Source organism: Alnus glutinosa, chromosome 9 (genome assembly GCF_958979055.1).
Source record: "Alnus glutinosa chromosome 9, dhAlnGlut1.1, whole genome shotgun sequence".
Classification (NCBI taxonomy): Eukaryota; Viridiplantae; Streptophyta; class Magnoliopsida; order Fagales; family Betulaceae; genus Alnus; species Alnus glutinosa.
The window spans coordinates 29,013,383-29,040,346 of NC_084894.1; the positions used below are offsets into that span (position 1 = coordinate 29,013,383).

The window sequence follows — 26,964 nt, forward strand, 5'->3', positions numbered from 1 at the left end:
CATATAGCTATCAAAAAAAAAAAACTCTTCCCATATAACTGGAAAACAGAAAAATAAAATATAAAATCAGCTACCTAAAGTGTACATTGTCAAACTGAATGCTCCCTCCATCCAACTTAAGAGGCTTTGCGTCATCTTTATCTCTAATTTCAGGCTTCTCCTGCATTAAACATAGTAAGAAAAAAAATGCCATGGGAAAACTTTGAAACAGACATTGAGAAATAAAATTTAGACTACAAAGAACAGTAACAAAAAAAACAAAAAAAAAAAACCTTTTGTAAAGCGAGAAAAAAGTCCATCTATCTTTAAAAGAATAATGAGCATCATATTATACAAATATAAATTAACAATAGAGTATGTATTTCCTTTTCCTGTCTTCATTAGAAGAGTTGATGAAATATGTCTTTGCTGTCTTGTTACAACAGATGTGCAAAGCCTTTGTGAAAGTGAAATGAGTAAAGAAAAACATTTGTAGCCAAAATAAGCAGAAATCTTTTTTCCCAGCATTTGTCGCCGCAAAAGCAATTTTATCCTGGATCTTAACTCCTATAAAATAAATCACAAGGTATAAACACAACTAATATGAAAGAAGGTCCAATGTAATAGACAAATTACACAACCAAAACAAACCATAACAGCCATTGAAAATTAAACTACACGAGAATTGTAGGAAGTCCCTTGAGAAATACCTCCAGTAACTGAAACATGGACTTCATGTCAACAAGACTCTGTATGGTCTCACGATAGACACTGCCAAGAAAATTCAGTGGAAGAGATAATTGGAAGAGAAGCCCATTCACCATGACCTGTATCATGACATTAACCCACAATTTGTGTGACCACCACTCAATCACTTAGTAACATACAAAGTTCATTACAAGGAAGTGCATAAGAACATATTTTACCAAATCACCAACTGTCATCTCGCCATTCATTATTCCATGTGAACATAACACCATCGCTATTGACAGAGCCGTGCTAAATATTACATTTTGGCCAAAGTTCAAAAATGCAAGGCTACGCTGCGTTTTTAAAGCAGCATCCTCATACCCTGAGCAATAGAATCCCCAACAACAACAGAAAGAGCATTGAGATTCAATTAGGATAAATTTCTGATGATAATAGTTTAAATGAAAGGATATAACTTGCATTTTTGCCTTACTATCAGGAAGAAAAACAACTGGAAACGCTAAAGATTAAAAAGGCCCTTGAACTACATTAGTGCTAGATAGAAAAAGAAAATCTGACACATATTGAAATCGATTGGTTGGTCACAGAAGATCATCTTTTAAACTCTTAGAAGCATGAAGCAGGAGCAATTTCCAAGTCCATATAAGGATAGAAGTGACAACAGAGCAGAATTAGGACAGGGCTTCTTAAACCTAAACCCCACAAGGGCAACCTTGTGTTCAATCATCAAAAACCAGACAGGCTCCGAAATTGGGAACCAAACCCAGCCTACCCCACCCAATTAGCTGGGTATTGTGCACACAAAAGACAGCCTATAAGGTGGGCAATTGTCCATTTGAGAGAGAGAGAGAGAGAGAGAGAGAGAGAGAGAGAAATCTGGTATGGTAGTTTTTCATTAAAATTTGTCAATTGTCCTAATGATAAGGGCTGTGGTCCACATTGAAGGCCCCAATTATTTCATGCATTAGAACCAAGAATGAAGAAGGAAAAAATGTCTTCTCAATGAGGTGGCACAGCAACTAGGCCTATCCACCCCTCACTATCACAGAACCGAGTGGGCTTCATCTCTTTATACCCAATACAATTGTGTTAATAATTTTTTTTTATAAGCAAAGAAGTATATAAAAAGCGTAAAGGCGCCCCTAAGCATACAGGAAGTATACAAAAAGGACAATAAAACAGGGAAAAAAATAAAAATAAATAAATAAATAAATAAAAGAGGGAAGAGAGGAAAAACACCCGTGAAACCAAAAATAGGAGGAAACCCAAACACCCCAACATAACCAGCCCACAAAACCCATAGACTATTACATCACATTAGAGCCCCTCTTGCCTTGCCCCGGCTAGAACCAAAACCCCTGGCATCATAATTAATCGTGCACTCTAAGTTCTTCACTTCACGACTCCTTTTAAATTTAGAAGTGGAGACTGGAGCCTCTTGACGCTACTCCGCATCAATTTAAGCCATAAAGTCTAAAAATCCCTTCACATTCCCCTCGTGGGAGACCCCCAAAGTTAGAAAATGGAAGCTAAGATCAATCACTACCCCGGGAGGACCACCAATCTCTTCAAAACCACCTCCCCTCGAAGATTCACCCATCTCTGAGAAAGACAACAGAGGAGGGCACCCAAGCACAGACTGGACTGAAGAGAGCGAAGACCCACCCACATCTGATGAAGGAAGGACCGCGCTGGTTGGGAGAAGGAAGCCACGCCGAAGAAGAGGCTAACAGACCTCGTCTCGAGCAGGCGTAGACACTATCCCATCCCTTGCTAGTGCTTACAAGGGCTTGGCAGCAACCCCAATTATTAAATTACTTTAATAATTTAAAGTAGAAACTACTGTGACACCAAGACAACTTACTTTTTAAGTACTCATCATATTTGTCAACTTCAAAAGCTTCATTGTTAAAATATTTGACGGTCTGAAAAAAAGAACACAGCATAACGTGAAAACATAAAAGAAAAAATGCTAGAATGGGAGAAAATAAGGCATCAAATAACGGATAAGGAGAAATGCAGGCATACAAAGTTCATCAGAGCCTCACCTCATAATTAATAAGTGAGTCAATTGCCCTTGAACTTGCATCATTATCAGCTTTATTCATGGCCTTTCTAAACTTAGTCCTCCACTGGAAAAGACAAAGAAACCCTAATTCAGAATGGTAAGCCCGAAAGTTTCACCTTCTTGAGAGACAGAGAGAGAGGGGGAACTCCCATTCCAAACTCCACTCCCCAACAACAACCCCCCCCCCCAAACCAAAAAAAAAAAAAACCTAAAAAATTCTTGAAAAAGTATTTTATAAATTCAAGCTCATAGGACCATCAGGAGACAATAGCACATACACTTTTAAACATTGTGAAATGGCTTAAGATGTTTTTGCAATGCCTACAAAAATGAACTAATATATCCATGCAAAAGAAAGGAAATGAAGGTACAATAAGTTCCATTTCTTGGAACCATATCCACATGTTATTGATAAAGACCTGGCATGAGAAATGATACCTGTGTCACGGTTAATGTAAAAATAACATATGCAGCGACTGATAGTGAAGTAATCCATGCAAAAGGTGCTCCAAACTTGTATGCCAGTATACCTGATACCATAGATATCTGGAAGGATACATGTTAAATCTGTAGAAGTTGTTCAGGAAGAAAGAAGCAGAAGCGAGGAAGATAACGTAATAAGAAAATGTAACCAATAAAAAGGCCATAATGTAGCCCGCTATAAACATCCATGTGTCACTATTCCATTCATACAGAAGCATTCAGATGTACAAAATCCAGTGTCATCATAAATGTTATGTAGCTATATAACAATCAAATCCACATCCTCTTACCTCTAAGATGGTGGGTACAACATTGAACACCATAGATGAGAGAATGAAATTTATTGCACGGCTACCACGATCAATGATTCTATTTAATGCACCCGTTTCTCGACTGGAAATACAGTAGCCAAGTGAGAAAAAGAAACATATGTTACAAGAATTCAATTTAACACACCCATTTCTCAACTGGAAATAAAGTGACCAAGTGAGAGAAAGAAACATATGTGACTTAGCTGCTCATAGTGTTTCTATTGCAAAAAAACTATCACCACAAACATTTCTATTGCATAAGGGCGGTCACCCTATATTTATTCATTGATATTGCGTAGAGATATAACTTTGAAACTATTGGAGCACTTGAGTATTGGCACAACATACTGAACAAATGCAAATTTAAAGTAGAGCATCTTTTTTTCACTCCAAAAACAGACTAATACATAACCGAGAAATGACCTAGTTCACTGGGGGAGATTAAAAATTGCATCCACTTAATTATGCACAAGGGTGCTGGTTCATAGAAACAACTAGAGACTTCTAGAAAGGAACAAAAACAACAAAATTCTCTATGAGTTAGATGCAATACCTAAGATGATATTGAAGGTCAAGATCATGCAAATGTGAAAACACCTGCAGAAAGTTAGATACGATTACATCAGTCATGTTGAAGGAATTAGCTGGGGTTTATTGAAGCATCTTACTAGTAGGAAACATGAAATGACGAAAAAGAAGAACGAGAGAGATGTATAAATGCCAATGGTATATTGGGCAATAAAGCGTTGGACATGCATAATGCAATGATGTTGTAAACTCCAATGAATAAATGAAAAAGCTTTTGCAGAGACATACTCTCCTCGATACTGATCGAATTGTTCGCAAAGCCACCTTAGAAAACACGGCAGTCCGCAGTTCTGCCACAAGAGAGTTGCATCCAGTTACAAGAAAGAATGAAATGAATGGATGATGAGAAATCACCAAGAAAATCACAGAAGAAATTGCAGAAGATGATTTCTAATATCATGGAATGGGAATGCATATATTGTTAAAGATGGAAGTAGTAATAGAACAGTGACATGTAGACAAGAATCAGCAATTACTTCATGTGGTAGTACCGTTGAAAGCAGAAGCACACGTGCGTGCAATCCCGTATCCAATCAAAACAGCAGCTGGGGTGGCAAAAAAAGCTAACGCAGTTGAATTGGCGGTAGTAAAGGAAGCTAGAGCAGTAGCATTTCCAGTAGCTGTTGTTAGCCAATCAACGGCAAGCTTGAAGAGGAAGGGCACCTGAACGTTCAAAACCTGAAAAAGAGACAAATAAAATTAGACCCAGTGAAGAAGGGAACGGGGTGAAACAGTAGTGAGTAGTGATTACTGACCACTAACCTTAGCACCAACGAGAAAAGCCAAGGCAGTGACGACCCTGAGCCGGAACTCGAGGTTATCTTTCATCCATAGGTAACTGGCAAGAGTACGGAAGATTTTCGTGTCGGCAACTTCGTTCTGGGGAGGTCCCTTGGCTTTCTCAAGCTTATTCGAATCGGTAGTGTCAGTTTTGGTTGAGAACAGAAGGCGCCCATTCAGCATGGAACTCTGTTTGGCAAGTAAATAGAGTACCCAATACAGTAATAATTAATTAGCTGAGCATCATGAAATGTTGAGATGAAATAATAAAAAAGCTGGATACGATGACTAACAGGATGTTGAGGGTAAGGTCTGGCTGCTCTGCTGGGGGACGAAGAAAAAGAAGCAGAAGAAGGCGAAGGTGAATCGGAAAGGAAGGCCTTGAGGAGATTGGGATGAGTTCGTCTTCTAATATTCCAGATGGCGTTGCTGTAGAGAGGACGCGGGCCACCACCAGCAGTGGCATCGACAGAGATAGTTGGTTTGTTGATTGTTGAATTACGAAGAAGAGGAATAGGAGGAGGGCGGTAGGAGCGTAAGAGAGTGGCAGCACTAGCACTCGAAGACGACAGAATCTTGCATTGGAGGAGGAGCCCAGGAGCCCTAAGGCAGCTCCGCGATGCAGCGGCACCGAGCATTCTTTTTTCTTCTATGGGATTTTTATTCAACTGAGTCCACCACTTCCCAATTCGTAGATATAAGAAGACAGTGAACCCCAAATTTCAATCGCAAGCAGATACACGGAGGCAGAAAGAGAGAAAGAACGGAAGCTGGACTATTTATTTATTTATATATAAAAGCATTTCCCAGCGCTTCCCACGCTGTGCTGTGCTGCAGAGAGGGCACAGGCTACAGCCTGGTAAGTCCTCGGCTGGATAGGCGCCAGGGCGGGGGGTTATAATTAACCTTTGGACGCCCGAAACACTCTCTTGCTTCTGCTTCTGGTTGCAAATTTCAACGAAATCAAACTATGCTTTTATAATTTTTTAAATTTTTTTTAAAAAAAAAAAAAAAAAAAAAAAAAAAAAAAAAAAAAACAGTTTTACCAAGAAAATGCATTAATGTATAGACTATAGACCGCCTAACTCAACCCTATGGGCTGGGCTATATATATATATGACCGCCTAACTCAACCCTATGGGCTGGGCTGTATATACGTCGACGTGGACGCCATAACATACGACCATGCTTAAGCCTATTAATGTATAAGCGATGAAATCGTGCAGATGATCACACACACGGTTAAACTTTGTCAACAAGAGCCTATTAAACAAAAGAGTAATGTTTCTTATATAATTTTTACATAATTTTTACACAATTTTAACTTCTTTTTTTATGATCAATTATTATATTTGTTTTTCTACATATAAACTCTAAATATTCAATAGTTGATCTTAAAAAAAAATTGTTATAGTTGTATAAAAATTATATAAGAAACATTACTCGTTAAAAAAAAAATGTATATAGACAACCGGAACCTTGTCCGACGTTGTCTGTGGGAGAATTTTTTTATGTTTAATTTAGCAAACAGATAAGATGTATCACGTATGGCTATAAGAGAATGGCTGTGTCATTGTACTTGAAATGGTTGTATTTCAAATTTTTTTTTCTTTTTTGGTTAAATAAGGCATTGGTGCATGTGGTTTACAGTTTTTAAGGATAACTTCACATAAGGGTATCAAACTATCGCGCGTTTTCAATTAATGGTACCAAAGTAGTAAAACTATCGATTGAGTGTATGCATTTATCAAAACCGTGCAATGTTGGATATTTCGCCAGGCTTCGATGTTAAATCTTGACAGAAGTGGAGCCACGTGACTTCCACGTGATTTTTAAGGGCGTTCTTCCTATTATGCCCCTTAACAAAATGCTCAAATACACAAAACTACAAAAAGATATCCCACGTTCAATACATCATCGTATCAAACTTTACTAAAGGTATCAGACTTGATGCCCCTTGTCGACCCATCCAAGCCGCCGGACCCAAAAAGCCCTCTTCAGTGGAACACCCTTCCATGACGACGAAGATTTCGACGACGACGAAGATCTGTGAAGGGTCAGAGAACGATGACGACGAAGCATCAGAGGATGATGATGATGAAGATTTCGAGCTCCTATGGAGGAAATACTTCAGGGACTTAGGGTTCGTGCTCGAAGACAACAACCACGACATCGTTTTGTGGCTCTCAGTTTTGGGGTTAGTGTTCTGGTACAGCTTCTTCAACCCCATAAGCTTCTTCCAACCACTTGAACATCTCGGGACTTTTGGACAGAACAGGTATGGGTCCGTGCCGAAGATTTCAGCCGGGAGCATAGCGACCGGAACTTCAAGCTTGAACTTGAAATCTCCGGTCAAAGCTTCCCAATCTGGCTTATTTGACGTGTACTCCTCCACCAGAAAGGGCTTTTTGGGTCCGGCGAGGTTGGACAAGTCTTCCTCATGGCTTAAAGACATGATCTATTAATTCTCGTCCAAAGAAGAGTTGGAAGAATATACCCCATTCTTAAAGCAACCAAATTAACAGAGTATATACAACGGAAATTAAGAATTGGAAGAATATTTCATGTTGAACAACGGAAATTAACAGGGTCTTCCTTGTGGCTGAAAGACATCATTGGCCGGAGGTTTTGACGGCAAAAATCCCTAATAAACCACTACCCAATTCCTAAACAACAAAATCCCTAATCCCTAAATGGCCCAAAACAAAAACTCGGAGATATTGATAGCAAAAATCACGATCACGATCTCTCCCTCTCTTCTTAACGAAGATTTTGACGGCAAAATCCCTAATCACGGTCTGTTCTGATCAGTTTTTTTTTCGATCAGTTTTTAATTGATTAATAAAAGATTAATGAATATATTTTTTTAATAGATTTAAATGAATATATTTTTTTAATAGAGGAGCATAAAGGGAAAATTTGCTTAAAAAATAACGTGACAGGCACGTGATGGGTGCCGTCAGGAACTAACAGCGGAGCCTGACGGAATACCCGACATTGCACGGATTTGATAAATGCATACACTCAATCGACAGTTTTGCTACTTCAGTACCCTTAATTGAAAACGCTTGATAGTTTGATACCCTTTTGTGAAGTTTCCCCAAGTTTTTATTTTTTGTCCCATGTGTTTCAATTCGTATCACAAATGATACCTAGGCTATGAGAAAAGACGGAGATGATACCTCTGTCCAAAAACTAACGGTATTAACATGTATTGACACGTGTCTACTCTCATGTACTAACACATATTCTATGCATTAAAAAATTTAAAAAATTAAAAGCTTTAAAAAAAAAAAAAAAAATCAAAATGAGGAGCCACCCTCTTGGCCGGTTTGAGTGTGGCTGGGGTGGTTTGGCCACTCCTAAAGGCACAAGTGCAAGAAAAATAAAAATAAAAATAATGGGCTTTGGCCCTCTGGGGTGGCCGAACCATCCCGTGGCGGGGGTGGTTCGGCCACCCTCAAGGGCAAAAGAGCAAGAAAAAAAAATAAAGGGATTTGACCCTTGGGAGTGGTTAGGCCACCCCCATTTTGGCCAAGGGGGGTGGCTCTACCCCTCTTCTTCTTCTTCTTCTTTTAAAGAAATAAATAAATAAATAAAAAAGAAAGAAATTTGAATGCTTTTTTTTTTTTTTTTTAGTTTTTTAATTTTTTCTTTAAATTTTAAAGCTTTTTATTTTTAATTTTTTAATGCATGGGGCATGTGTCAACACCTGAGAGTAGACACGTGGACAACCATTAGTTTTTGGACGGAAATTTGAGCGGAGGTATCATCTCTGTCTTTTCTCATAGCACAGATACCATCTGTAATACGAATTGAAGCGTAGGGGACAAAAAATAAAAACTTTAAATTACAAGTACTAAAAAGGTGTTTAACTTTTTTTTTTTTTTCTTTTTTTGAGTGGTGGGTTGGAAGTTTACACTTGATGGATTAAACTATATTTTTGAAAAGCAAGATGTCCAATTTGATTATTTCTCAAATTGATCCCGTAAAAATGAACTTGGGCCTATAAGTTACAACTACCCCGCCTTTGCTTAGACTTCAATAGTACGGCTTCCTTCATTTAAGTGTCACAACAGTCATTTAAATGTCACAACAGTCCTACAGATCCACATATATATGAAAGAGTGTTGACTTCTTATCTCGTTTCTCCACCATACACTCTGATTTTCCATTTCATTTCATGTGATGACCATCCTTCTACCCTACTATCAATGTTTGTCTCTGGATTAGACACACTAGAACGCAAAAGCGAGGGAATGGCAACTGCAGCTTGTTTGAACTATGGAGCGCCGGCCACGCTCAATCTCCAGCAGAAGCAGCAAGGACTAAGAAAGAACTGCTTGATAGATATAACGATTTTGGGAAAGAGAAACATTAAGACGATTGGACTGAAAGGAGGATATGTTAAGGCAAAGAGAAGGATTGGGATGGTGAGATGTAATGGCAGAGGCATTGGGGACTTCATAGGAGGGGATTTGTTGAAATTTGATCTGGGCCGTTGGCTGTCGGACGTTGAAGAGCACAAAGCCATTGCCATATACACCCCACACGAGGGAGGCTACGAGGGCCGCTACCTTAACCGACTCAGATACCAGGGCTACTATTTCCTGGACCTCTCTGCTCGAGGCCTTGGAGATCCTGAGACCACCCTCACCAAGATTCACCCCGTTTGCCCTGTGAGTTCATTATGCGCCCAAAGCCTTACTATATCCATACAATTTCTTTCGATCTCCTTTTTGTCCTCTTGAAATATCTAGTTTTGCTATTTGCTTTGTTAAAGTGTAGGCCCATTTAGGGAAACAGCCCATTGTAAGGTGGTATTTCCCACCAGAGGTTGATTATAGGCTCGCTGCACTGCCTTCTGATGCCAAGGGACTTGTGGTCTGGATAATTGAAGCCAAGGTAATCATGATTAACAAAAACCTCAGTATATACCCTACAAGGCTGCAACCAAGTCTTACTGTCCTGCATACCTTTGCACAGGTTCTTTCCAAGTCGGAATTGCAGTTTCTCGCTTTGCTTCCCACGCTGCGCCCTAGAGTCAGGGTCATTGCTGAATGTGGTAACTGGTAGGTCATCCAAAACTCGTTTGTTTTGCACGTACAGACAAGTTAATAAAACCTAAGCCTATCCACGGCACCATACTTTTGCTACCTTCTTCCTACTGCATGAAAGCAGAGAATGTTATGTTTATGACAACAACTCAATCTATTCGCAGGAGAAAGTTTGTGTGGAAGCCACTCAAAGAAATTGCGGGACTAACTATAAATGAGGGAGAGTGACAACACAAGTCAACATAGACGAAGTCAGAACACATTTATCCTCCTTCAAGCTTCACTCTGATCTTCCTCTCAGCTGAAAAGGCCCCTAAGCTCTATTTTTCTTGAACAAATGTTGCAAAAAGTACAGAATAAATTTCATCCAAGAGAAATCAATCACAAATTTCACCCAAACCGATCTTGTTGGAGTACATTTTTGCAACAGCCGAGTCAAAACACACAAATATTTGCATGGTTGCTTATTTGTAAGCGCACAAAGCTAAGAACGCCACTATCTATTCCAAGGGAAAAGATTACAAGAGATGGTAAAATTAGCAAACATCATTATATCTAATAACTGTACATCATCCTCCCAAATAGTGTAAAGGATGTTGCATCGTGCTGCACCTGTCTACTTTACAATCTAGAGGTGGGAGTGCTCATGTGCACCTCCTTTAATCTAATCTACTAGTCGTTCTTTTTCCTTTGAAAAATAAAATTAAAACTAAAACACTAACATTTGAAAAAAAATATATATATATATATATCACCTTTACTAGATTTTCCTCTTCCCACGTCTTCCAGTGTCTAAATCCACTAGCCTTGATGATGATGGAGCAGGTAAAGGGGTAGACAGACCGATAGACTCTGGGATGTCAAGATTGACTCTCATGGAAGGGCCGGTTGTATGTTTGATGTCAAGTTCTTGAAACTGCTGAACTTCAAGTCTTACTCTGTCAATCTGCTCATTAAGTATATAACAAAAAATAAGCAGCAAGTGTACGCTGGTCTAAAACATTGGTCATATGTCAGCTATACTTAGGAGGAGATTAAAAGCACAAAAGTAGACGACTGCCCTTACTAGTTCAATGTGATGAATGGATGAATGTGCATCAGCAAGTCTCCTTTGCAGATCATCTACCTTTTTCCTTTGATATTCAGCATTTTCCATTTCATTTCCCCTCTCATCTAATTCTCGATACAAGGCTGCAAGAACGGTAAATAGTAACAAAGAACAGAGAAATGAAATAAACGTGCCAATCCAAAGATTTTATATCAACTTAATGGTTCAGGTACTAAAGATCTACAAAATACTTTCAGATGTTGCATGATGAGTTAGAATAGTGAATATGACCCTTCTAATACTTCTTTGGCCCTGTTCTACCATTATACTATTCCAATCACATTAATGTATCAATTAGGAGGATGAGGAGGTCATGGAATTGCCATTTTTAAATATGCACAAGCATGTGGAGTTGTGGTGATCTTTCGGGCAGCTCACTATAGGCTGAAAAAGTAGAAAACCTTCATACAATGATGATACCATCATAAACCCAGCAACAATCAGTACCAAATGTGCATTTTACAAGATAGGAGAGCCTTTGTTGCATTCAGAAAATAACTAGCTTACTGGTTTTAATAATAATGTGAGAGATTATAAGGAATGGGATATACCTGTCAAAACAGAAAGCACCCAGATCTGGGTTGGGATATCATAAAGCTTCTTTGCCAATGTTAGAGATGATCTCAAGATATCTCTAGACTGTACAGTGTCATGCAGGACAAGCGCCAAACTCCCAAGGATTGTCAAATACTGAGATACAAGTTGAAGATTCCCCAAATGATTATGAGTCAACTGCAGTCCTTTGGCCAGTCGATTTCTGCACCATAGTTGTTATCTTAATGTAGAGAGAGGGGATTGTGGTTGGTAGAGTTGATTACATATTGGCTGATGTCAAGAGCTACAACTGTGAGATTAATTTATAGATTTGTGTCTGACTTATCTCCAGGATCTAAAGAGATTGAAATGTTTTTATGGAAAACAAAATAGAAAAAGGAGGAGGATTCCAGTATTTGTCATACAAATTGTTGTAATCACCAAGGCACAGTGGTCAATCCTTTTATATTATTTCTATTTTCTGTATCATTTCTTTATGAAAATGATTGTGTTTTCACCCACAAGTTAAAACCAACAATGTCATTAGATAGCCAGCAAGGGCATTGGAGGATTCACTCCAAGGAAGCTTGTTCCCCTTGAGTAATTCTAAATGTCATATAAGTGTCCATAAAAAAATGAGGTGGCTTTTAAAATCATCATGGAGCGTGTGATTGACCAAATAGTGATTTTGATCAAATGGTAATTTTAAAAGTCACCTCATTTTTTTATGAATACTTGATGGACACTTATATGACATTTAGAATTACTCGTTCCCCTTGGTCTTCATGGCATTTGGAGGTGTAAACCGATTCTCTGGACAATGAGAGAAAAAAAGAGCAGTCTGACAAACAGAGACTAAGACAAACTTACTGACAAAAGTTTGAAACCATGTCAAATTATTGTGTGAATATTCCATAGATATTACGCAAGCACATGGTGAATTCTTAGAATTTGACTCATTTCAGATGCCATGGGAAACAAAACAAAAAATTGATGTATCTCCATATGGAAGTCAAAAGTATTCCGGATTTATAGCAAAATGATAACCACTCTGTTGGGGGCAGGTGTTAATTAATGGTACAAATATTTACCTTGATTCCTGTAGATCATGCTGTTTCATCAATAAAAGGCCATAAGCAAAAAGCACACCAGTTTTCTCTCGAACTCCAACAAAAGAATCCATCATTCTGTAAACTGGTCCTATCAAATCAAGTGCCTGCCCATACCATTCAGTGTTAAAAAATGGTCCACTGCAAAATTAAATTTCAAGTTACCAATCAAATTAACAACATTGCAATTACACCAAATATTTCACCTGTGAATATGATTCAGCATCACCAATGCAGATGTAAGAGACAGCTGCATATACTTGGCACATAGCTTGCATTGATTTGCTCTCTGTGAGCTGAATAAATACAAATGGAGCATTTAGTTTGGACTTCTTATTAAATAAGATTCATCTGTGATTTCAAGCACCAGCTAAAACAAATAAACACCAATAGACACAGCCTGCTTTAAACTTTACCAAAACCACGGAACTTGTAGACTTTTTTTTTTTATTTATTTATAAGGGGCAGGGGGAAGTGGAGATTCGAACTATTGACCTTCGCTTCATGATACGTGGTCTCTAGCCGAATGAATTACCTATTGAGGTCCACGGAACTTGTAGATTTAAAAGTGTACCTTTGCTGCTTCAAAATAATGATAAGCTGCTTCGCTATAACAGCCTACATAATGAGCATATTGCCCCCTAAGCATCTGAATAATGCTTTCACAAGCTTGTAAGATTGTTGGAAAGCGTATGTACCAATTTTTCATCTGCACCAAAGCCTGCAAGCAGAGAGAACATGTTGAACATTATGATTTGATACTCCTTGATTTGTTTCTTTAATGTTTTTTTTTTATAAGTAAGAAAATGTTGAAGATTATGATTTCTTTCCTCAACTTATTTGATTGTAATTGGCCATTACTTTCTTTCCTTAATAGTGTGTATCTCTCTTCTATACTAACCTCTCTGTAAATGTATGATGCGTATGACAGTAAATAAATAAATAAATCAGCCTTCTCTTCTTCTTCTTTTATTTTTTATTTTGTGATTGTTTTGTTTTGTGCATGTGTCGCCCATAGCAACGTTACCGGCGTTGGGTCTTGGGTATGTGCTGGTTGCCACAAAAGACCCACTTTTGAGATTCTCTGGAAAAACCTGAAGCATCTTGGGTGAGTCTGTGAGGAGACTCAGCGGTCTAATATGAGTCAATCTCTAAAGAAAACGTGAATTTCTGATGCAGTGGTGAGTTTTTCCGGCAGACTTGTGCGACGGTGGTAGAGGAAATACAACACAACAGGTTGTTTTGTAAGAACAGAATGAGTCGTATAGCATGGAAAAAACATGTCATTCAGTTTAGAACCAAACGACAGGTCGTTCAAATGGAAGCACACAACAGGTAAGTCTCCATAAATGATGGGTCGTTTAGAGTAGGCCTAAAAAAATATATACAAAAAGAGGCTGCACTCTTTTTTGATTACATGATATGTGTTGTGTAGTTTAGTTTAAATATTTTGCTGAGCCCAGTTGTTTAGTGGAGCAATTTTGGTTGGATGTCTGGTTTTAAAATGTCGGAGATAAATCAAACCTTGAAAATTCACAAGAAAGGGGTAGAGAGTCAGGTGACCTATAATGAAAATCAAACTCTACAAATCAGAACTGTGAAGTTGGATGGGCTGAATTAATTTTGTTGGTCGTAGCCAGCCTTAAGAGTTGAGGAAAGATGGGATATACCTGAATGGGAAAGCATCCAAACCTAAGGTGATCCTTCTTATGACAAGTGGGAGGCCGAGAATTCGATGATTCTAACCTGGTTATTACACTCTATGCTACCGGAGATTAGTCAAGGATATTTGTTTTTTTGTATGGCAAGAGAGGTTTGGGATGCAACAACTCATACTTACTCAAAAATGGAAAATGCAAGACAAATTTATGAATTGAAGCAACAGATACATGGAGCAATCCAAGGTGACTGGTCCGTAACTACTTATTTTCATAAACTTTGTGGTTTGTAGTAGGAGTTGGATCATTATCAGAATTTGTAGACGGAGTGTGCAACAGATGCAATCAAGATTAAGAAGATGATAGACGAGGAACGTATTTATGAGTTCTTAGCTGGTTTGAACTCAAAGTATGATCCCATTCGCGTTTAGATTTTGGGCAAGGATTCTCTTCTGTCACTGAGTGAGGTATTTTCATATGTTCAGAATAAGGAGAGTCGTCGTAGAACAATGCTCCATTCCAGTTCACATGCACAATCAGCTCTAGTACGTGCATCTCAACACAATTCGAAAGCGCTTTCAAGAGTCGAGATGGTGGCAAAGTAACCAATGCAACATAAGACGACAAGGACAAACTTTTTATAACCTGCAATAGGTCTCAGCATACTTGGGAAACATGTTGGAGACTTCATGGTCGCCGTACACGAGGTCGTGGGGGTTGTTCAGGTGGAGGAAAGAGGCCCTGTGCCAATCATACTTCTTTGTAGAGGCAGCTGGTTCCACACCAGAGGCTAGTTCTCCTTCTGCTAATACGAGGGCTTCAATAAGGAAGAGGTAGAAACACTTCGCTGGCTTATCTCGATTGGAAATATCGGCTCCTGCATCTTCCTCCTTCACTCATACAGGCAATTTAGCCACTACTCTGAATGCCTGCTCGTATAATCCTTGTTTCAACAAATAAAATGTTAGAATGGCTTATGGTTCTCTGTCACCAATGTCTAGTAAAAGCTCCATTTCTGTCACACCATATATGACATTGTCTTATGTCCTTCATGTACTTGATTTTGCCTCTAGTTTATTATCCATTGTGCATATTACCTATGAGTTGAATTGTCATGTCATTTTCTATTCTCATTATTGTTTCTTTCAGGACCTACTCACGGGGAGGATGATTGGCAGTGGTGGTTGAGGGATGGTTTGTACCACTTGGATTCTCAGCCCAAGACACAAGGTTGGCTCACACGGGCTTATCACATTGTTCGAGCGGATGAATCTGTAGCAAGAATTTGGCTTTGGCATTGGCATTAGCAATTAGGACATCCTTCTTTTTTGTTATTGCACCGCATGTTTCCCTCTTTATTTTTGCATAATAATGTTTCTAAGTTTCAGTGAAACTTGTGAACTTGCTAAAGACCATTGTGTGTCTTTTTCTCCTAGCATCAATAAAAGTGCTGAGCCTTTTCATCTTGTTCATACTTATGTGTGGGGCCCTTCACATGTGTTTCATTATCTGGTTCTCGGTGGTTTATTTCTTTTATTAATGATTTTTCTCGGACCACCTGAGCCTATTTGTTAAAAGGATAAAAGTGATGTACTTTGTGTCTAAGATATTTCACAAAATGGACTGCGGCTTTAGAAAAGATTTTAACTCATGACAATTTACGTAGGCGTGGTATTGTGGTGGTAGAGTGGTGTGTTATGTGTAAGAAGCATTGGGAATCCGTTGATCACCTTTTTCTTCGTTGTGACATGGCTCGGGTTTTTTTGAGTTCTTTTTATAGCTTGTTCGGGGTGGAGTGGGTTATGGCTAGTAGTGTCTTGGACTTATTGAGTAGGTGGGGTACTTTGTTGGGTCGTGGTACTATTAACCGTATTTGGAAGCAGGTTCCTTTATGTGTTTTGTGGGGTTTGTGGCGTGAGAGAAATTCTAGGCCTTTTGAGGATGTGGAGGTACCAATTGGGGCTCTTTATAGAAATGTGATTCATATGTTATATGTTTGGGTGTTGGCGCATAGCCTATGTAGTATGTCGTTTGCTAATTTTTTACTTTTTTGTTCGTTTCTTTCCTCTGATTAGGGACACTTATGTATACTCTCTGTGACTAGGGTTGCGTCCCTCTGTACTTTTTAATGAATTTTTTACTTATCAAAAAAAAGATATTTCACAAAATGTTTCAAACCCAGTTTAATACTTCTATCAAAATTGTCCGCTCTAACAACAGAGGTAAGTATATGTCGGGTAATCTCAATACGTATTTTCTATAACATGGCATTTTCCATCAAACCACTTGTGTCGATACTCCCCAACAAAACGGTATTGCTGAGAGGAAAAATCGCCATCTTCTAGAGGTAACTCATTTGTTATTGCTTGCTATGCATGTTCTAAACTCTTATTGGGGGTACGCTTTACTCACCGTTGCATACCTCATCAATAGGATGCATTCTCGTGTCTTAGATTTCAAAACACTCCTTGAGGTGTTGTCCCCACCTTTCTCTACTTCAAAAGGTGTCTCTCCTAGTGTGTTTGGATTTTATTTTTTTTTGTCCCTATTCATGATCCAACTCAGGGAGGCTAGAGCCTCATGCCCTCAAATGTGTCTTTGTGGGTTATTCTCCTATGCAGAAGGGGAATAAATGTTATCATGCCCCGTAGCAGAGACATTTTGATTCTATGGATTTTACTTTTTTGAAACACAACCATATTTCTCCTAAACCCAACCTCCTTTTCAAGGGGAGAGTCCGCGTGAAGAAAAGTTTTCTAGTCTGTTACTTGTTCCTGCTCTTGTGTTAGAGAAGGAGAACCAACAATCGCTTACTAATGAGTTTCCAACTAATAAGTCATATGCGCCGCCTATGGAAGAGTTGAGAGTTTACCCCAGACGCTAGAAAAGTAAGACTATCCCTGATACTACTTGTCAAACATCTGATCCTGGCACAGGTAATGAGTAACTATTCATGCTCTCAACTCTTCAATATCTGTCGATGATATGAAGCTTCCTATTGAACAACGCAAAGGAGTTAGATCCTGCACTCACCATCCCATATCTCATTTTGTTTCCTATCACACCCTTCACCATCATATCTTTCCTTTATGCCCAAATTGTTGTTTGGTCTATCCCTAGAAATCTATAGGAGTTACTTGGCGATCCAAAGAGGAGGAAAGTGATGCAAGAAGAGATGAAAGCCTTTCATAAAAATAATACTTGGAATCTTGTTAAATTGCCTAATGGGAAGAAGGCAGCTGGATGTAAGTGGGTGTTCACCGTCAAGCATATGGTCGATGGTTTAGTGGAACGATACAAAGCCAGACTAGTTGCAAAAGGCTCCTACAAAATTGGCTACGAAGAAACACTTGCTCCGATAGCAAAAATGAATTCAATTAGAGTCCGACTTTCTGTAGCAACAAATCTGGATTGGCCTCTGCATCAATTTGATGTGAAAAATGTATTCCTTCATGTAGTTCTATAAGAAGAAATATACATGGAAGTTCCTCCTGGACTTGAAGATTCATCCTCTACGGGTAAACTGTGCAAACTGAAGAAGGTTTTGTATGGCCTAAAACAATCTCTAAGAGCATGGTTTGAGTAGTTTTTCCATGGTATGCAAAGATTAGGCTACAAACAAAGTCAAGCTGATCACACACTTTTTATCAAACATTTCACTCAAGGAAAGGTAACACTTTAATTGTGTATGTTGATAATATTGTCATAACAGGAAACAATGCTAAGTAGATACAAAACTTGAAAAACTCTCTTGCCAACGAATTTTTTTTTTTTTTTTGATAAGTAATTGCAATTTATTAAAAAACGCAAAGGGGCACAACCCTTATACATGGGAAGTATACAAGAGAACCCCTAAAAGGGACGAACAGAGAATAAATTTAAAAAGTCTACATAAGTAAAAACACTCAAACTATGATGGGGCGCTATCCAAAAAAAAATGTATTGCACAACCGCTTCCGTAGCTCCACCATAGATGTCTCTACATCATCAAACAGTCGAGCATTCCGCTCCCTCCAAATACACCACAGCAAGCACAGAGGAGCTAACCGCCAAGCCTCTTTAGCATGACCACACCCAATCGCCGCCCCCCAACTATTCAACAACTCCAACACCGTTCGTGGCATAACCCACTCAACCCCAAATAAAATAAGAACGTAGCTCCAAATATCCCGGGCGACCTCGCAGTGAAGCAACAAGTGATCAATAAACTCCCCATTCTTCTTAAATAAACAACACCACTCAATTACTATAACATTCCTCTTACGCAAGTTATCATGCATCAACATTTTGCCCAAAGCAGCTGACCATACGAAGAAAGCCACCCTTGTTAGAGCCTTTTTTTGATAAATAAGAAAATTTCATTAAAAAAAGCTTAAGGCGCCCCTAAGTACACAGGAAGTATACACAGAAGCAACTCAGCTAGCCCACATGAAAAACCCATAAGAAACTACATACCCACAACACCCAAAACCCACATGAAACCTAAGATACAATAGAAACCCTCCAACAAACACCCAAGATACAAAGTAACCCCCATAATAAAATAAAACCCAATAGAACCCCCCATCCAACACCCAAGATACAAAGTAATCCCCCATAATACAATAAAACCCAAGATTCAAAAGAAACCCCCCATCAAACACCCAAGATACAAAAGAACCCCCCATGATACAATAAAACCCAAGATACAAAGTAACCCCCCCTCATACAAAAAAACCCCCAAACCCAAGAAAACCCCCAAACAATACCCCCAAAACCAACACACAACAATACCCCAAATACAAGAAAGCAAACCCAAAATAAAAAGAAAAGCCAGAGCTACAAGAGGAAAAAAAAAAGTGGCGCGTGGAGCCACGTGCACCTGTGCGCCATCGGCGCGTGTAGACACGCGCAACCGGAGCGGCGCGAAACCAGCCGGAAGGACCACCGGAAGAAGCGGAAATTGCCGGAGAAGCCATCGGAGAGGCGCGTGTGTGCAGGAGAGGTCCCATACGCCGCAGATCTAGCACCCAAAAAACAGAAACACTCACGGCCATGCGCACCGGAACAGCGCGTGGCGGCCACCCGCAGCAGTGCCGACGGAGGAGAAGAGCCGGACCACGACAGAGAGTCCTCCGGAGAGGCACGTGGACGGCGAGGAGGCCCCAAAACCCGTAGATCTACAACCCAAGAAGCGCATGAACAAAAACAGCCACCCATAATGGCAAGGTGGCAACCATAGGGATGGCGACATCGGCAACGACCGGAACAAGCCGATGAGGTCACGAGCGGGGCGCGACCGCGCCGGAAAACCCAACCACTAAGAACTACCCCCATCAAAAGAAAACCCCAAAACTAAAAGACCCAAGCGAAGAAGAAAAGCTAAGAGAACCTAGACCGGAGAGGAACCAGAAGAGGAGGAGGGAGGGAGGATGGGATCCATCTTCCCTCCCTCACAAGCGAAGCAGAGTAGGCTAAGGGTTTTTTGAAAGGAGCGGAACGAGAGAGTCTGGAAGAGGAGTAAGACCAAGGAAAATATGGAACACATGGGCCATCTTTCCTAATAAGCTCTTCGTAGAAGGATCTCATCTCAAACACACATTTTTTAGAGGGATTCCACACTAACCTGTCACCCTCTCCATGTAGAGCCGAAGTGGAGTATAGTCGATCGAAGAAAGAAAAGACCATATCCATCTCCCAATCCTGGATTTGTCGCGTGAAGAGAACATTCCACTGAATTACACCATTATGAACCACCAAATTATCCGCCACCATTGCATCTTTGTTCCTTACTATACTAAAAAGAGCTGGAAAGAATTGTTTCAAGGATCTATCCCCACACCACCAATCTTGCCAAAAACTAATATTTGATCCATTCCCCACTTCAAAACGAACAAAGTTGCGAAATTTCTTCCACCCCCTCCTTATATGTTTCCATACACCCACTCCAAAAGAACCCAATACCTCTTTCGAGCATCACCCACCCTTTAAACTCTCAAATTTGGTATCAATCACCAAACGCCATAAAGCCTCTCTCTCCCTACCATATCTCCACAACCACTTACCCAAGAGTGCTTGATTGAACTGGATGAAATTGTGAACTCCCAACCCACCGGCATGCAAAGGTGTACAAATCTTGTTCCAATTCACTAGATGAAATTTGGTCTCGTCACCAATGCCACCCCAAAGAAAACCCTTTTGAATTTTATCAAGACGATTAGCCACCCTCACTGGAATAGGAAACAAAGATAAGTAATATGTGGGGATGTTGGAGAGCGTACTATTAATAAGAGTCAACCGGGCATCCTTCAACAAATACATCCGCTTCCAACCCGCCAACCTCCTTCCATTTTTTCAATAACACCATTCCAAATAGAGGTGGACTTGTAAGAAGCACCCAACGGCAAACCCAAGTAAGTCATAGGCAAAGAAGCAACCCGACATCCAAGAAGATTAGCCAACCTTTCGACATCCTCTACTCCACCAATTGGAACAATTTCTGATTTTCCTAAATTAATTCTCAAACCAGAAGCTGCCTCAAAGCCTAAGACGATACATCTCAGATGTCAAATTTGTTCTTCTTGAGCACCACAAAAGATCAATGTGTCATCAGCAAACAACAGGTGATTCACAACTAAGGCCTCAGAATCCCTGGAACCCACTGAGAACCCTGTCAAATTAACCTGCTCCAATGCGGCAGTCAGCATCCGACTCAAAGCCTCCATAACCACCACAAACAACAGAGGAGAAAGAGGATCTCCTTGTCGCAAACCACGAGAGCTACTAAAAAAACCCGACGGGGTTCCATTTACAAGAATAGAAAATCTCACCGTAGAAATACAAAAACGTATCTAATCCCTCCATTTCTCCCCCAAACCACATCTCTGCAGCAAATAAAGCAAGAATTCTCAGTTCACATGATCATAAGCCTTCTCCAAATCTAGCTTACACAGGAGTCCAGGTTCCCCCGATCGAATATGACTATCCACACATTCATTTGCAATAAGCACAGAGTCTAATATTTGTCGACCACCAATAAACGCATTCTGAGTGTTGGAAATAATCTTGCCCACAACGGACTTAAATCTGTTTGCAAGAACCTTTGAAATAATCTTGTAAATCCCCCCTACCAAACTAATAGGGCGAAAATCTCTCACATCCATGGCACCAGTCTTCTTAGGAATCAAAGAGACAAAATTAGCATTCAAACTCTTTTCAAACTTGCATCGAGCATGAAATTCTGCAAAAACATCCATAACGTCAGTTTTTAAAAAATCCCAACACTTCTGAAAGAAAGCCGCAGTGAATCCATCAGGACCCGGCGTCTTATCTCCATTCAAATCCCTGATTACATCCCACACCTCCTTCTCCTCAAACGCTCTTTCTAGCCAGATGCTCCCATCCGCATCAATGGATAAAAAAGATAGACCCTCCACCCTAGGCCGCCAAGAACAATTCTCCAAGTACAGATTTTTGTAAAAATGAACTAAGTGCTCCTTAATCTCCGCAGGATTTCTGGAAATTATACCGTTAATATTCAGAGAATCCACTTGATTGAATTTACGGTGTGAGTTGGCCACCCTATGAAAAAAAATTGTGTTCTTATCCCCCTCCTTTAACCACAAAGCTCTAGACTTTTGCCTCCGGCTCATTTTCTCAAAAAGAAAGGACTTCTCCATCTCTCTCGCCATATCTACCTTTTGAACTTTTTCATCCTCCTCTAGGCAACGGCGTTCTTCGATTTGAAATAAAAGACTCAGGTAATTTGAAGTATTTTTTGGGCATTGAGGTAGCAAGGTCAAAACATGGTAGATTGATTTCCCAACGGAAATATATTCTTGATCTTTTCAAGGAAACAAGAATGCTCGAATGTAAAGCTCTTGATAATCCACTGGAGGTAAATGTTAAGGTGGGAGAAAGTAATGATAGTCATCTGGTGGATAAAGGTAGATATCAGCGATTGGTTGACCGATTGATCTATTCGTCTCACACTCGTCCTAACATTGCATATATTGGTAAGTGTGGTGAGTCAGTTTATGCATTGGCCACGAGAGCCTCATATGGAAGCGGTTTATCAAATCCTTCACTACTTGAAATCCTCACCAGGTAAGGGACTGTTGTTTTCTCAATATGATCATTTGAACATAGAAGCCTATATAGATGCAGATTAGCCTAAATCAATTACGGGTCGGCAGTCCATGTCAAGTTATTGTACATTTGTGGGAGGTAATTTGGTTACATGGTGTAGCAAAAAATAATCAGTGGTTGTATCAGTGAAATCATGGAGGAGAATAAGACAATATTCTCTACCAATTTTCTCTTCTTTCTCCAAATTCTTCTTCTCCTTTTTTAACTTAGTATCAGAGCACAAGTCATAAGTTCAAACCCTGACTCCCACAGTTTACCTTGCATTTCAATTAAAATATTGCACGTGTTGTTTGGTCCTACATGTGAGGGGAGTGTTAAAATATTTATTAAACAATTAAATACACCTCTTCCTAAAAACATAAGCTTTTGGGATAAGTTGTCATTTAATAATTGTCGAATCCAGTGCAAAAGCAGAATTTAGAGCCATGGCTCATGGATTGTGTGAAATGTTATGGTTGAAGATCCTTTTTGAAAGAGCTTGAGTTTGACTCCATGGATTCCATGAGACTAAATTGTGACAATAAAGCTACAATAAATATTGCTCACAATCCAATCCAACATGAATGAACCAAACAAGTCGAAATTGACCGCCACTTTTTTTTTTTGATAGGTAAACAAAATGCATTAAAAAAGCGAAAAGGCGCCCCTAAGCATACATGGAGTATACAAAAAGGACACCAAAACAAAAGAAGAAAAAAAAGAAAAAGAAAAGAAGAACACCCGAAAAACCCAAAAGACTGAAGAAAAGTTACATCGAACCCCAAATTGACCGGCACTTTATTAAAGAAAAACTTCAAGCATGTATAATCTGCACACCATGTATGAAGACAAATGAACACCTTGCGGATATTTTGACAAATGGAGTGTCTAGTAGTGTTCTTCATTCAGTCTTGTGCAAGTTAGGCATGCAAGACATATTTGCCTCAACTTGAGGGGGTGTTGAAGATTATGATTTGTTTCCTTAATGTTGGAGATTGTGATTTCTTTCCATAACTTAATTGATTGTAATTGGCATTCTCTTCTTCTTTCTCAACTGAACATGTCATAATGGTTGCATTTTAGAAGAGAATACATAGTGCATATTAAATAAAAGGCTAGTAGCAAACAAGTTTTCGAAAAGTTACTAGTATAACAAACAACTTAGATAACAGTTAAAATTATAAGTTGTCAACCCAGAAAAAATTGCCCACCAGCAATTATAGACTCATGAAGCATGATCCTTAGCCGATAGAGCTACCCCTTGGGGTTAGTACAAAAAATAAATTCAAATGTTCAAAAAGTGCAAGCACTAAAATATTATTTGAAGAACACGACCTAATAATAAGAGTTGCACTGTCAACTCAATGAGTACACCCCAATAGTGTGTGGCATAAACCATGGCTAGTGTTAAAATTAGCAATAATTAGGCTTAATGAAGATAAAATTGAAAACTATGGCATAAACTTTCTGCTACTATAGTACATTAATTAGGTTAACCTGATGATGTGATTATATCTATACTTTTTTTATGATAAGTAAGCGAATTATCATTAAAAAGCGCAAAGCGCAACCCAAGAACACAAGATTAAGTATTTGAATACCTATACTATCAAACTCAAAGAATGCCTGCTAGAGGGCACATCAGCATTTGAATAGAAGCTCAAAAATAGCATGCGCAAGAGAGACCATTCCCCTTCATAATAAAATTGCAAAATTTCAAAAGAAGAGAAGCAACCAAATTAATCATAGCAATAATGGAGGAAAATTTCCTACCTCTTGTGCTTCAACAAATTCAGACCGTGTAAGTTCAATAGCCACTTTATTTTCAAGGAACTGCATTAGCAGCATTAAGTACACACCAGCCATCCAAATGGCAGAGTGTTGCAAATCCACTTCTGCACAAAAAATATTTCACAATGATTGCACAAGTAACTTTACTGTTAAAGAGGAACTTCTTTTTTCTTTTTCTTTTTGATAAGTTACTGTTAAAGAGGAACTGAAATAATGTTGTTTTGGGCATTGTCAAAACATAAAGCTCACCTCTCACACTTTCAGTTATTCCAAGCTTCACCAGCTCCTCTGCAGGAAACATAATCATTCGAGTTTCTAAGCATTGTTTGCCAACAACTATGAAATTTGTTTTACAAAGATTTACCAGACAATGCTAAATTCAGTTAAACAACACGCAAACAATTGATGCTTCAAATATAAATAACTATTAGAAGAGAGCAATTTAACTTAAAAAGAGATGCCCTAATAGTGAAATCAAATTACAATATGAGCCTTGATCCGGGTTGAGTGGCCTTGTAGGTAACAAGAAAAAGATGCAGCTAATATCAGCATTCATAAATTATAATAAAGTGAAAAATACGAGACCAAAGAAAAGAAATATGATCTGCATCGTAGTCCAAAAAACCAAACCTTGAATGGTATGCATTCCAGATTGTATCCTCTTTCCACACTCCTTAAAAAGTCCCTTTGGACGTCCAAAAATGACCACCATAAGATCAACTAGCACATAGACAGCACTTTTTGGTAGCCACTCCCCATCTATAGGAGGCGGTGCCAGCTCAAGCTTATCTTCCCACTTCCCTCTCATATTTCCAAAATGTGCCGGCTCCAGATAATGTTTGCCAGTTGAGCTCAATCTGGTCATACTTTTAAGCCGCGCTTGAAGGCGTACTTGCTTTTCAGACAAAGCTGACCTATCCCTGTAGTGTAGGTCAGAGCGGGAGAGACTTTGGTTTAAGGCATTTAGTTCCTCTGACAGCTCCTGTATATGCCGTGTTTGCTGCAAATCAGCCTTCATAGCAGCATCCAATTTGTCCACATGTTGTTGAACATTCTTGTAGTCACATATACGAAATCGGTAGAATATGTGCAGCAGCTCATTGTAGAAGAGTAAACCAAGGCATTGTTGTATCTTTATGTGTAAGGAGGCAAGAGTGTAGTAATAAAAACAAGTATTAGCATCATGAGAAGTCAATAGGAGATACATGGTCCAAAGAGACATAAAAAAAAAGTTTCAGTCATTAAAAAAAACAAAGCGAAAATACCTCTGCATATGACTTTTAAAATAAAAAAGTGAATGAAATTGTGTATGTACCCAAAATTTCATCCCGTTCTCTAAAAACTATCTGTCAAAACTATTGTCTCAAGAACGCAACAAAACGGGCCCAAATCTTTCTCAAGTGCATTACTGCATAAGGAAGTTAGAAGAAGTAACATACAACAATAAAGAAGATGGCACTTACTTTATTGGGGTCAATTGATTCCCAGACGTGATCACATCTATTAACGGCTTGCTCAACCAAATTCTCATCGTCCCATTGCATGAGGTGCACATGCAGGACGGAAGTTGCAAAGAACATCTGATGCACAGCAACAGGAAGATGAGTGGAACAACAGCGACCAAAATATAAATACTTGTAGTCGTAGGAAAAAAAAAAAAAACCTGTAACTCGGGATAAGAAATTTGGGTTGCACAGACATAACCGCACTCTAAGGCAGCTATTGAACTCTGGTAGTCTCCTTCAATAATCAAGGCATTTGCAAGCTGGGCACTAAAGTTACAGGACCACAGCTTCACTGAAACCCTTCGATAAAAAGAGAATAGAAAGTCAAGTGAACCATTTGAAAATGAACCTCTATCAGACCAAATTCAAATCAAATAAGTGAAAAGGGTAAAACAAAATTTGAAATGAGATCGAAACGCCATAGATTGATGAGTATTAAGAGACCAAAAGGAGAAAGCAAGCAAAAGAGGGAGGGGCTGAACTGATCATGATTGGCGGCGGCAGCAGAAGCCGTAAGGTCAAGAGCCTTGTTGAGGATGTGTTTCTGAGGAGGAATAGCCCCGACGAGATGGTAACACTGGCTGAGTAAGCTATAGGCTCGGCACTTCAAGTCGAAGCAGGATGGAATAGACTTCAAGAGCAGTTGCGAACGCTCCAGGTGGGATTTGGCGTGAGTCACGTTGTGGGAGTGCTTCAGGAGGAGTGTGGCGATGCGAAGCCGAGTCTTCACCTCCACGATGGGGAAGAATGAAACGTGGCTCTGACATATGGCTTCCAGGCACTTCACCGCCTTTCCTATCTCCCCTGTGTTCTCGTGGTAATCCGCCAGCCCCCAGAGTCCCTCCGCCACTGCTTCCATTTCTCTCTCTCTCTCCCTCTCGGGCCTCCGGAAGGAGTTTTTGTTTTGTTATGTTATTAACTTATTACACAAGTTTAGTTGGGCCGACTTACACTTTGTTACTCTGCCCATAGAGCCCACTACCTGGGGCAGGCTGAGTTCTGTCTAACCCATAATGATAATGTCCTCTTTCCGAATCTGTGGTGAAGTAAGCAACTGGGCTTTTAATCTTTCGTGGGTTGGAAAAAAAGTTCGATCGATGCAAGATCATTAGGCCATGTGATGTGGGCCCAGCATATTATAAGATATGAAACACAACCCATACATATTCGACACGA

The 26,964-nt window shown here is 39.4% G+C and overlaps 3 protein-coding genes across 3 annotated transcripts in view; 1 reads left to right on the plus strand and 2 right to left on the minus strand.

Moving 5' to 3' along the window:
• Positions 1–5,876, minus strand: part of LOC133877523 (ABC transporter B family member 25, mitochondrial) — a 28,118-nt gene extending 22,242 nt beyond the window's left edge. Inside the window, exons 1-12 of the mRNA XM_062315858.1 lie at positions 5,214–5,876; positions 4,903–5,109; positions 4,632–4,818; positions 4,369–4,430; positions 4,106–4,149; positions 3,532–3,634; positions 3,197–3,304; positions 2,739–2,822; positions 2,555–2,615; positions 906–1,051; positions 690–806; positions 75–160 (exon numbers count right to left, since the gene is read on the minus strand). Coding sequence (XP_062171842.1) covers positions 75–160; positions 690–806; positions 906–1,051; positions 2,555–2,615; positions 2,739–2,822; positions 3,197–3,304; positions 3,532–3,634; positions 4,106–4,149; positions 4,369–4,430; positions 4,632–4,818; positions 4,903–5,109; positions 5,214–5,558 — 1,550 coding nt within the window. The 5' untranslated portion in view covers positions 5,559–5,876. The remainder of the gene's footprint in view (positions 1–74; positions 161–689; positions 807–905; positions 1,052–2,554; positions 2,616–2,738; positions 2,823–3,196; positions 3,305–3,531; positions 3,635–4,105; positions 4,150–4,368; positions 4,431–4,631; positions 4,819–4,902; positions 5,110–5,213) is intronic.
• A 3,189-nt stretch (positions 5,877–9,065) lies between these two features.
• On the plus strand, positions 9,066–10,376 carry LOC133877267 (NAD(P)H-quinone oxidoreductase subunit N, chloroplastic). The gene is made up of 4 exons (XM_062315508.1): positions 9,066–9,599; positions 9,709–9,825; positions 9,907–9,992; positions 10,142–10,376. The coding sequence occupies exons 1-4, from the start codon at positions 9,135–9,137 to the stop codon at positions 10,203–10,205; spliced, it is 732 nt and encodes a 243-aa protein (XP_062171492.1). The 5' UTR covers positions 9,066–9,134; the 3' UTR covers positions 10,206–10,376.
• A 129-nt stretch (positions 10,377–10,505) lies between these two features.
• On the minus strand, positions 10,506–26,669 carry LOC133877266 (sister chromatid cohesion protein SCC4). Its single transcript, XM_062315507.1, has 12 exons — positions 26,271–26,669; positions 25,947–26,088; positions 25,747–25,863; positions 24,914–25,415; positions 24,533–24,571; positions 24,266–24,387; positions 13,303–13,449; positions 12,935–13,024; positions 12,711–12,835; positions 11,637–11,842; positions 11,044–11,168; positions 10,506–10,923 (listed from the first exon to the last, which is right to left on the minus strand). The coding sequence occupies exons 1-12, from the start codon at positions 26,645–26,647 to the stop codon at positions 10,738–10,740; spliced, it is 2,178 nt and encodes a 725-aa protein (XP_062171491.1). The 5' UTR covers positions 26,648–26,669; the 3' UTR covers positions 10,506–10,737.
• Positions 26,670–26,964: the final 295 nt, after the last annotated feature.